Source organism: Microchirus variegatus (genome assembly GCF_963457635.1).
Source record: "Microchirus variegatus genome assembly, chromosome: 22".
Lineage (NCBI taxonomy): Eukaryota > Metazoa > Chordata > Actinopteri > Pleuronectiformes > Soleidae > Microchirus > Microchirus variegatus.
This window is the reverse complement of record NC_139823.1, coordinates 2,863,959-2,875,735: the sequence shown is the minus strand read 5'-3', so window position 1 is coordinate 2,875,735 and position 11,777 is coordinate 2,863,959. Positions and strand designations below refer to the sequence as shown.

At 40.1% G+C, this 11,777-nt stretch overlaps 2 protein-coding genes across 2 annotated transcripts in view; one reads left to right on the top strand and one right to left on the bottom strand.

Moving 5' to 3' along the window:
* The window catches only part of gsk3ba (glycogen synthase kinase 3 beta-a), a 32,131-nt gene extending 27,876 nt beyond the window's left edge, over window positions 1-4,255 (top strand). Inside the window, exon 11 of the mRNA XM_083908278.1 lies at window positions 1,056-4,255. Within this exon, the coding sequence (XP_083764404.1) occupies window positions 1,056-1,126 (71 nt within the window). The 3' untranslated portion in view covers window positions 1,127-4,255. The remainder of the gene's footprint in view (window positions 1-1,055) is intronic.
* A 1,266-nt stretch (window positions 4,256-5,521) lies between these two features.
* On the bottom strand, window positions 5,522-11,102 carry nr1i2 (nuclear receptor subfamily 1, group I, member 2; the record flags this gene model as incomplete). Its single annotated transcript, XM_083908406.1, has 8 exons — window positions 5,522-5,678; window positions 5,764-5,869; window positions 6,057-6,173; window positions 7,634-7,779; window positions 7,887-8,176; window positions 8,253-8,422; window positions 9,976-10,106; window positions 10,930-11,102. 8 exons carry the CDS (start codon window positions 11,100-11,102, stop codon window positions 5,522-5,524), a joined length of 1,290 nt encoding a protein of 429 aa, XP_083764532.1.
* Between the last annotated feature and the right edge of the window lie 675 nt (window positions 11,103-11,777).

Below are 11,777 nucleotides of genomic sequence, written 5' to 3'. Positions count from 1 at the left end.
GTTTTTGCAAACACTTCCGGCGGATTGTTCTTCGTTGGTGTTAGGCGACTTCTTCTTCCACTCGGCGAGACTCGGTATCGAAATTTACCAATTTTAATGATTCCGGGAGAATTGTAAAGTTAGTCCCGGTTCTAATCGATACTCGATGCCCAACCCTTACGATGCATCGGTCCACCTGCTGTTAATTTTGCGCACAAAAGGTCGGGTTATTCTTTCCACCTCCTGCGTTTGCGAAGAGCCACATCTTATTATATATTATACATCTTAACATATCTGCGATTATATTCTTTTCCAGTAGTGGTGGTTGCACTTCAGGAGTTCACCCCATTACATTACATTACAATACAATACATGTCATTTAGCAGACGCTTTTATCCAAAGCGACTTACAAGGGAATTGAGTACAACCTGCCGGGGGTGGAGTTGAACTTGTGACCATGATGTCTTTTGCACACTGGGTACCGGTCTTGACCCCCTGAGCTACCCCACCCCATGGGTAAATCTGTGTTTGATCATTTCTTGTGTTGTCAATAGCAGAATCATCTGTTTGTCATTGGCAGAGAAGACTTGGAGAATTTTTTCATTGGCACAACCCACATACTCAACTCACAAATGCATTGCGAAATAAACAGGCTTTCCAGTGGTATAAGATTTATTTCCAAAAAGCATTGTTACAACAAAGAAATAATCGACCAAACACAAAGTTTATTTACTTGTATCCGTTGACCGATTAGTTGTACATGTGTAAGTACCAGATGTCCTCACATTATCTTAAACAAGTTTCTATGGTTACTGTTTTCTTCATTGTCTCTTTTGATCGAAAGTCCAGTGCCGCCAACTGGACTGGAACGTTTTGTGTTACAGGGAGCAGGTGCAGTTGGTGATATGATTTGCATGGACTCAAAATGGAAGTGTGCTCACGTTTGACCGTGTAGGGTCAGCGTGGACATGTGACTGTGGAAACTAATGAACACACAGACTTTTATTCTGTGTCCTCACTGTGTATTGTGTCACTTTTCCTTTTTAAAAATCATCATCTTATGCTCTTGACCATAGATGGCAGCAGCACAGAGCGAGGTCCCAACAACACCACCGCCTCTGCCTCAGCCTCAAACTCCACCTCCTGAGTCCACACACACCACTTGCCCTGCCCCGGTCTTAGCCCCAGCCCACAGCCTTGCCGTTGCCCCAGCCTGGGGGTGAGCTCTGCTCTGCCCTGCTCTCCCCCCCTGACAGCAGCGGAGTGATGCTGATGCAGTCATGGTTCAACAGCTAGACAACGCAACCACAAACACAAACCGAAACATCCCCTAATCTGCCTCTGTTATCTCCCGACTGGCCCCCCCTCTCATCCAGCTGTTTGAACTGTACTCCATCCTTCCTCACTGACATCTGTCCGTGCTCTTCCAAATGGGGAAACAATGTGCAGGGCCAAAGGTGTTGTCGACTGTACTATTGATAAAAGTACACCGTACATGTATACACACAATGCTAGCCTGCTAATGTTTGTAAGTGGACAATCTGTAGAAAAAAAGTCCTAAGCTTTTTCCCCTGTCCATGACTCCTTTTGTCCTCCCTTGCATTGGTCTATTTTTCTGCATCCTCATCCTATGATCTCATACCGCCGCCCCCCCCTCCCCTCCTCCTTTGGTTCCTCCTGTAGTGCATGGCCTGAGTATGGTTAGGATCACCTGGTGGGGCTGGGGGGGGCACCACCCCCCCCTCACACTTCTCACCTCCACCTCCGTAAACAAGGCATGAGGCTCACGCACGCGTATACACACACACACACACACACACACACACACATACACACACACGTGAAACGCACACACATGCAGACACACACAAACCGATGCATGACGATCCTTAAGTATGTGGGGAAAGCAGTCAATTTGTTGGGGCAAAGCTTAGACAGGTTGTTTTTGTTTGTTTGTTTTTCCCTTGCCTGGGGTTTGTTTTTAAATGGTTAGTCTGCTGTTTTACTCGAACCTCGCTTGTGTTTTTTTTTTTCGTAATTCAGGGCAGATGTTTTTATCGGATTGCCATGTGCGATGGATGTGACATGTATCTGGTCCTGTGTGCTTGTATAATATATACATAATACAATACAACACCAACATGCATACATACACAGTTTATATATTACTTTTCCTTATGTATAAAAAGTATATATAGATATATGTATATTAACTACAATGGTTCAGAAATCAGTTATGGTGAGCTCATGTCTGGCAGAGCAGTGGCAATATTTGCTGCTGCCTGAAGACAATAGATTTAGATTTGGTGGGTTTTTTTTTTTTTTTTTCAGTCTGTTGCTGGAGTGTGGTTAGATTCCAGCAGTCACTTCTCTCTTCTCCTGTGTTTGTATTAAGGTTGTAGATGGATTTAGAGCACTGCTCTATTCCCCCGTTCTGTACACCGACTGTTTCTGTGACAGTTCAGTGTCTCTAGACATCTTACCTTGTCTAGATCTTCCTCTTTGTCTCTGTAAAGAATGACAAGATGTTCCTCGACACTTTTCTTTCCTTTTTTGAGAAATCTCAGTGATGATCCTTGGCTTCACCACTGACTTCCTCATGTGTTGTGACCACTGACTGAAGTGTTATAGCCTAGCCTTCGTTCTCTTTCACCTGCCGCACATAGAGCCACTTGGTACAGTCTGTCAAAGCGTCTTATTTACAGAGAATATTCACCACATCGAGAAAAAAAGAAAAAGAGAGAGAAAAAAAACGACGATAAATATAAAAGCTGAATTTGTATATACAGTATAAATGCTCCTCACCAAAATTCTGACTTGTATGTTGTTTTTTATGTTATGTTGATTATTTTTCCATGTTGTGTTCAAGATATATATACATATATATATATATGTGTATATATATGTATATATATGCAGACCCATGTACTGTTTATGAGCAAAAACAAAGATGACAAAGGGTAGGGAAAGATATAAAAAAAAAGATTAAAAAAAACAGAATCGGGTGATGTTTTTTTTGGATATTGTAGATGATGATGGTGATGATGATCAGCTTTATCCAGCCATATGTTCAATCTTACCTGTACAGTACAGTAGATGACAGCTGTATTATTGTAACAAGAACTAGTCATGTATAGTGTAACTATAGTTTGGAGTGCCTTTGCTTTCATACACCTTCGCCTTGTTTACCTACCCCCCCACCCCTACCCAGTCCATGACACCCCGTCCACCCACCCACCCTAATATTGTGACTCTCCCTTTGGTGCTGTTGAATGTCCGAGACCGCACACACACACACACACTCTTCCAGTTGATTTCCCTCACTCTTCCCCCTTTTCATTGCGCATTTAACGTCATATACAGATATTGTTAATTGTAAGGATTTTTTTTTTTCCTTAACTGAATTAAGATTAAGTCAAGAAGTGTTTATTTTAAATAGAAATTTTATCTTGGACTCACATGCACAAACACATGTATACACCACAGTCCTAGCACAGACCCCCGGTCATGTATTATGTGGTGTGCAGGGGTGGTGTTGTGGATGGCAGCAGGGTTTTTGTTTTTGTTTTGTTTTTGTTTGTTTTAAATTAAAGGCCTCATATACTGTATATAAACACAATACAGTACCGTTTCTGTATTACTCACAGTGTTGGTTCTGTTACCAAAGCCAAACTATGATGTAGTTGTGATGAGCCATCCTCAGAGGCAATAATATATTCTGACTCTTCTTCTTCTCTCTGGATATTTTGTTGTTTCTCTGTCCTTTTTTGTGTGTTTTTCCTCCTCCCTGTCTGCATATTCGGGGGGGGGGATTCAGTAGCACCTAAAGGGGTTGAGTCATGTAGCCTTTATCCTGTGTCCTGCTTGCTGTAATTTTGCATTCATGAACGTGTTGCTTCCCTCCACCAGAAAGTCTGACCACTTCACCCCACCCCTTAAGTCCAGTTCAATGAAAAACCACAAAGGCTACCAAAAAAAAAGAAGACAAACAAGTATATATGCTAGTATATTATTGTACTAGCATGTATGCTAGTTTAAAATGCTATGTGGGTTTAACTGGGGTTAAAGAAGAGAAAAATAATAGAAAATACTACAAAAACATCCTGTATAACAGTACTATTACTTGAATGCCTCTGTTTGTGACTGAAATTTTTCTTTCTTTCTTTTTTGTTTCTCCCTTTTTTTGTTCTGTGAAGGTATGCTAAATGTGCACCCCTGTAAATATTCCCCCTGCGTGCTCTGAGGAATAGTTCCCTGGTACTGTAATTTGCATTAAATAAAGAGTAGGATAGCCTGGAAATGATAATACTCTTCGTCTTTTACTTCTTTTGGAGTATAAATTTGGTTGCTAAGTGTCAAAAGTGTCAAACAATTAAGAATGAAACATGTCGCTTTGTGTTTTTGACAGAAAATACATTCAAATGTTTGCATCCTAACACAATTTGTTCACCGTAGCCTGTCCTGGAATGATGGTTATTGATTTCTGTTAAAAATGTTAATCTTCTTTATAAAAAGTTGGTTAACACTTTATAATAAGTACACACTATTAGCTATAATAAAGCATTAATACATATTGAATTCATCGTTTATAATGCATGAATACTCATTAGCCTGAGCACAATTATAAATGTTTTACTCCTCCCATCCGCCGAGGAACAGTTTCCAAATAGCCGCTGTACTCAAGCAGCCAATCAGCATCCACCTCCAACAAACGAGCTCTTTGATTGGCTTACAAAGGACTGCTCTCTCACCTCTCTGTGTCCAGCAGTCGCTCAGTACATGACAACACTTCATCACATGAGGAAAACATTTATAAATGTGTTTATAAACGGCAAACTAATGATTATTCATGCGTTATAAATGATGAATTACCTATTTATTAATGCTTAACTAATGCTAATAGCGTGTACTTATTATAAAGTGTTACCAAAGGTTTTTTTTTTTTATTTAAGCACTTTTAAAGGGTTAAACACCATGTTTGCTGTGGCCTCAGTCAGTTTTACAACCACCAGAAAATACTGTTTGCCGTTTGCTGAAAGTGACCCTTCACCGCAGACGAGCCAGTCAGTTGTCAGTTTTTATTGAAGCGGTTTTGTTTCGTGATTTAAAAAAACGAATAGCAACCAGACATAACAAACGTTAAAAGAAGAAAAAAAAAAAAACATTGTCTGCTACAACTGCTTCTACTTCTTCCGTTATGTGAGAAAATACACACTTCAAGGTCTCGAGCAGTTCTGTGCAACATTGAAAAATAAACACGTCAAAACTTTATGTCAACATTCAACAAAATGTGTGCGCTAAACAAACAGCAGAGATGACAAAGTCGGCGTTGCACAACAGCTAAAAAAATAAACTCTAAAACTTGGTTTCTTCAGCAGAGGACAAGATGCTTTGTGTTTCAACAGGACTTCACGTGAATTTCTGGTATTTCTGACTCATCTGTACAATAGAATACTGTATATTAGGGGGGCAAATTCAGCTGGTTTTTAGTTTGGCGTCTTCGTTGAATAGGCGAGGAGGAGCCAAGAGTGCTTGAGCTGTATCAGAAGTCATTGCAGGAGTCTTTACTGACCACCTCCAGTATGAGAGGAGAGATATCGTCAGGCTGGATGTCCTGGATCTGCAAAACCTGTTTGCAATATTCCTCCGTCATCGTTCTCATCTCGGTTAGACAGGCCACCACCTTGGGAAACAGCAAGCTGAAGTCACAGAGGAAATGACGGCGGATCAGTGTGTGTGAAAAGGTTTCAGACTGATCTGACTGACATTTGCTACTTCACTCACTGTTTTTCCGGGCCTGTTCTCTTGCAGTCGATCCAGGTTTTTAGCGTCAGTGCCACGTTTTCATGAAGCTCGTCGATCACACTGTGCTGCTGCACACCTGGACGATCTGATGGGTAAAAACGACATAATCTCTACTTTCACAACAAATCTTTACTATTCCCAAGCAAATTGAACATGATGTCTCAAAAAAGATTTTAAATTCAAACAGTTTTCAGGATTTAAATATTGACACTGTTCATAACAAATGGTTGATTCCACATCCCTGAGATGAACTGATGAAAACCTGCTGCTACCTGCAGAAAACAGGGACATGGCTTGCATGAGAACATACTCTTCCTCCTGCAGCCCCAGTCTGCGCAGTGTATGATGAAATCTGAACAGAGGCTCTAGCAGAAGAGGCTGGAAACCCGCTATAAAATTACAGGAGAGACAGCAATGACAATAAAGCATTTACTGTAAGGCGTTGCCAGGAAATGTAACTTTAAAAAGCACTAAATTAACATCCTTGACTCTTTTTATAATAACAACCTAAAGCCTTAACTATGACATGTAGACAATTACCTTTATATCAATATTGAATTTACAAAAGTCTCAAAAATGAATGTTACCAGGTAAATTAATTTCTAAAACGTCCTATAGCTGATCACAAAATGAAACTATATCATATGGTTTTATTTTAAATATAATGTTCTCGTCCGGAGTCCAAATGTGACTGTACTGTGTTTTTTAATATGTTTAATATGATGCACACATTCCTCTGTTATCTGAATCACCAACGAAGCTGTAGACTTTTTGAGAGACGGTGCAAAAGGAGCAGTAAAACACCAGTTTGACAGCATTCTTTGGGGTGTTCCTCCTGCCGTCATTTTTACAGATGATACCATGTGATAAGAAGAGAAGTGCACTAGAATCTAAATCAGTGAATCATGTAGATCCAAATACCTGATGAGACTGTTTAAATTACTTGAAAACTTAGATTCTTCACACACAGAGAACATAGTTCCCACTTGAGCTCGTGCAGTATGCGTCTTTATATTCTGTCCTTCCTTATGTTTATTTAGAATCCGCACTCTTGTACCACAATTAAGATTTAAGATTAAGATTAAGAACCCTTTTATTTACAGTTTACAGTTTAATTACAGTCACTTTGTATTTGAAGTTCCAAACACACAAAGATATGCAGTTTGTCTGAGGCAAACTATCAAATGCAGCTGGACTCATTTGCATTTTCTACCCTAACATTTAAGATTTAACTTTTCTTTTTAAACTTTTGACATAGAACGACATTTTATAATTTAAGGTTTTAAATTTAAGATTGCAAATGTTGCTGTAATGGACTTGAGTTGAATGAATGTGTGTGTGTTTTGCAGAGATAGAGATAATTTATCATTGTTGTATTTATGTGAATTTCAAAGGGGCCGTATGTAAGAATGTGGCCAAAAACGGTTACTACACTCAAATTCAGTTTCATTTTCTCCGCCATTGTAGCTCAGACGTAACTGGCAACCTGTGGTTGCTCGGCAGCTGAGACTCTACTGACTGCAATGATTGGTAGATGGCAGTAGGTGGCGCCACATGCCAAAACATGGTTTAAAAACATAAACATGATTTGCAGTCTGCAAAATATTTTTTTTTAATGTGAATATTTTGTCTGTACTGTTGTTGTTGGTGAGTTCAGTTTGTTATATGAACATTATTCCTGAGTCTCTGTGACATATTAGGAGGATTTTAACGGCCAGTTGCTTTAGATTTATTACATAATGCACCTTTAAGGTCTTTTTATGGTGTGGATTTATCATTGATTTTTTTTTTTTATATACATACCATTATAAACTGCCAATAATAACTTGTTAATGTAAGTAGGTCTCACCTCGTACACCGTCATCTATGCAGTATGTAATCTGACCACACTCCCAGATGTTTGTTCTTGCATTGAACACCATATTGAAGCGGATCTGCATGATTTCGAACGCGGCTCCTTTGAGCAGAGCAATTTGATCCTCTATGGTCAAAGACCTGTAAGAGAGCAGTGTAAGCATGACACACGACACACTGTGATAAACAGACAATTGTCCCACCCAGTGGGACGTACTGTGTCACGCTGTACTGAAGCATACATTTACCGGAAGTCCGGAAGACTTTTGGAGAAACAAATGATGTCCTGGATCATGTAGGTGGTGAGGTCAGCCATGTGTGGAAGAGCGGTAAAAACACTGCTTTTTCCAACTTTTTCTCCTTCAGAGGAGCCACAGAGACTAGAGGAGGAGTTGTGAGGATGTGAGGATGTTCTGGGGTCTGTAGCAGATTTATTAGATTCAGTGCAGGTGCCTGTGGAGCAGTTGGTCAGTGGCTGAAAGGGCTTGCTTGTAGGCTGGTTGTACTCGCTCACAGAGAGGATGATTCTGTCCATAGGCTAAAGAAAACTTTAGATGATAAGGGTAAAGAATGTCTGAGGACGGGTCAAAAGTTGCTTATAGTCATTCACTCACCCTGAAGCCACTGAAGCGAGAGAATTCTGCGTCAAATGTGCTGTGGTGGCCACAGAGAAGCTTCTGAATGGTTTCCTCCTGCTGGGACGAAAGCTGCGTTGGGACATCAAGCATCCTTTTCTTCTTGATTCGGATCCTCCTCTCCAGTACATCCCTCTCAGACATGACCACTGAGGGGAAAACGCAAAACAGTGGAATAGATCAAATATTGTTTTCAAATCTTTTGAATTACTACTACATTCACACTTTAAAGGGGGCATATTATACCCTATTTCTACAAGTTAACCTAGTTCCCTGGTGTCCTAATGAACATGTCTGTGACATGAAGCACCACAGCAGTTCAATCACTCTGCCAAAACAGCCCTGTTCAGAACGCTCTGTTTAATAGTAACTCTTTAGTTCCACCTTAAAAGAAAGTAAAACAAAACTTAAGGGACAGGAAATCATCCACAGAGGCTACTGGGAGCTAACAGCAGTTATCATCTGGAATAGTGATCATTTGCAGGCTTTAGCAGACATGCTGTCACATATAACATGTATCCACTGGACAGATTAATCCTCTGAGGCTGAAAGTTTGTGTAGAACTCTGTGCTGCACTGTGAAGCCAAGAATAGAACTTTTCGTGGACACGGTTTTCCCTCGCCTGCACTCTCGCATATTTTACGGACTAAGCAGAGCTCCACGAGACAACAATTCCAAGAATTTAGCGCATTGTGACGTCCCAATGAGCACAGAAGTCAACATCGCGCGTTTCATCTCCTGTGCTTAGACTGAGGAGGACCACACAAACATGAGTGAATCATCTTTTTTCACACTTTGCCGACTGGTAGGGCCTCTAGAGTCCCAAATATAAGGATTTCAATTATTGAAAAAGTTGATTTTGCTTAATATGTCCCCGTTAAATGACATGTTTAGGGTTTATCGGCAGAAATGAAATTCAGAATACACCCAGTAAGTATGTTTCTATAAGCTTATAATCGCCTCACAATAAAAATTGTTTCATTTTCATACCCGTAGTATAAGCCTAATATGTACTTCAGTCTTGTGCCACCATGTTTCTGCAGCAGCCCCAATGGACTAACCAGCATCCTCTCTTTTATATGAAGACCACCATAGTTCCATGACGCACGTCGCAAAAGGAAGGGGTGAGTGGAGGAATCCTCCATTTGTTACAGTCTCAACATTACATGACACTAATTCTTTCGCAGTGAACCTCTTATGCTGGAGAAATACCAATGTACGTATAGAGTAAGGATTGTGGAGATATTGTAGAATTATACGTCTGATCAGGATCAGAGGCGATCCAAGACTCTGGAGGGGGGGCCTAGGCAAAGGTCATGAAGTTGTCTGGCCCACACTTCTTCTCATTTCACTCCAGCAGGCTTCAATAGTGAGGGCCTCATTACTGCCACTCACAGGTCAGTCTAGGACATGACTCATGTTGGTCAGTGTGTTTTGAGAACTGAGACATTTGTCTCATTTAAGGGGGTTTTAGATGTAACAGTGGTGAACTGCATATTATATTGTTTTCATTTTTTGAGACTGTCAATAATCCGTCTTGAATTGATTAATATTATAGCACTGTTGTATAACAATGAAGTGATATGTAGTATTATTGCCCTCACCACACCAGCTGCCTTTCACAGCACAGTATAAAGCCACGTACAAACATTTTCATTTTGAAATTATGAAGGGTTATTTGTTGCCTCTGCATGTCACTTACTGTCTTTGCGCATGCCTATGGACTGGCATTTACGGAAGCGACAGGCTTGACATGACCTGCGGTTGTTTTTGGTTATAGCGCAGTTATTCATGAATGGACAGTGGAGCTGCATCGACCTCTGTATGGCACGTCTGGAAAAAAAAAAAAACAAGGAAAAAACACTTAGTGGCACCAATCAGAAGTTAGAAGTCTCATACACTTTATCATTATGTGACATTCATGCACCAGTGAGTGAAGAAATGCTTAGAAAATTCAGGAAAATGAAAATGCATCTGACTAAATAAAGCAAATCTGTTGTCAACAGTCGTCAATATATATGTAGATAATATTACAGCAGCATATTAAGAGTATGCCCCACTGTTATGGTCCATATTGTTTTAATATTAATAGTATTCAGAAATACCAATCCACTGGAATTATAATGTAGTTTTTAGAGGAAGACAACATGAAGCACACTTTAACAACTTTACCATGTACACTACCGGTCAAAAGTTTGTGCTCACTTTGAAACATCCTTATTTTTGAAGGAAAAGCACTTTTTGTCAATGAATATAATATTAAATGAATAATAAATACACTCTATACATTGTTAATGTGGTAAAGGACTATTCTAGCTGCAAACGTCTGGTTTTAATATGTACATAAGTGTATAGAGGCCCATTTCCAGTGTTCTTATGGTACATTGTGTTTGCTAATGGTGTTAGAAACATATTGTTTGATTAGAAAACCCTTGTGCAATGATGTTAGCACAGCTGAAAACAGTTTTGCTGGTTCTTTGGCTTATTATTTGGAATAAAAAATAATTATTTCTAATCTTGCCAATGTCTTGACTATATTTGCTATTCATTTTGCAACTCGAGGTGACCCCAAACTTTTGACCCGGGAGTGTACGTATTAAGTGTGTACTGTATGTGACGGGAGAGGAAATTGAGGGAAGATGAATGAAACAAACACCTGAAAAATCCCTTACAGCCTTCACATGTCAGGGCATTGAAGTGGTAACCTCTGGCCCGGTCTCCACACACACCGCACACTCTGGACTCGTCGTCCTCAGACGTGTTTTCCTCCTCATCCTCCATGGTGAGCTCTTCGTAGATGGTGCACACTCCACTGGCCTCCTCGCTCATTCTCACCTGAAGAGATCAGTAGCATCATTCACATAAGTGTGCTTTTGTATTGGGGGGAGTTTGCGGTAAGAGTGAGGTTTTCAGCGCTGACAAGTGTGAGCACAACAACAACCCCCATGAGGTTGAGCTTATACCACTTCCTGCAGAAAAAGGAAAATTACACTTTTTTTTTCACGTCACTATTGTGATGCTCATGTTTTCTTATGAAAGGGTTAGGGCGAAGGTGAAAGGTACTCAACTGAGTCACTTAAAGTCTATTAAAAGCATTTGATTCATCCATTATCCACCACATAGCGCTTGCACTCAGAGCAAGTAATCATTTCAAACTCCACCAAAGTCTATTTAATTGCTCTCAAGTATTTGGAAACACTGCAGTTTTCTACAGCAACCATGGGGTTCAAATTATTTCTCATAAAAAATTGGTTTCGATTTGCAGAGAAAATATGAAGTATAATTTTTTTTAAGCCACATCTTTTATCTTACTGTATTGTCCAATTTGTCTAATCACCATATCTGCATGTCTTTGGACTGCAGGAGGAAACCGGAGAACCAGGAGAAAACCCAAGCACACACAGGGAGAACATGTACTAACCTGATTGCAAACCCAGGTCAGGAGTGCTAACAACTACACCAACCACGTGGGCCCCATGTCTTTATCAAAAGTAGAGAAAAAAA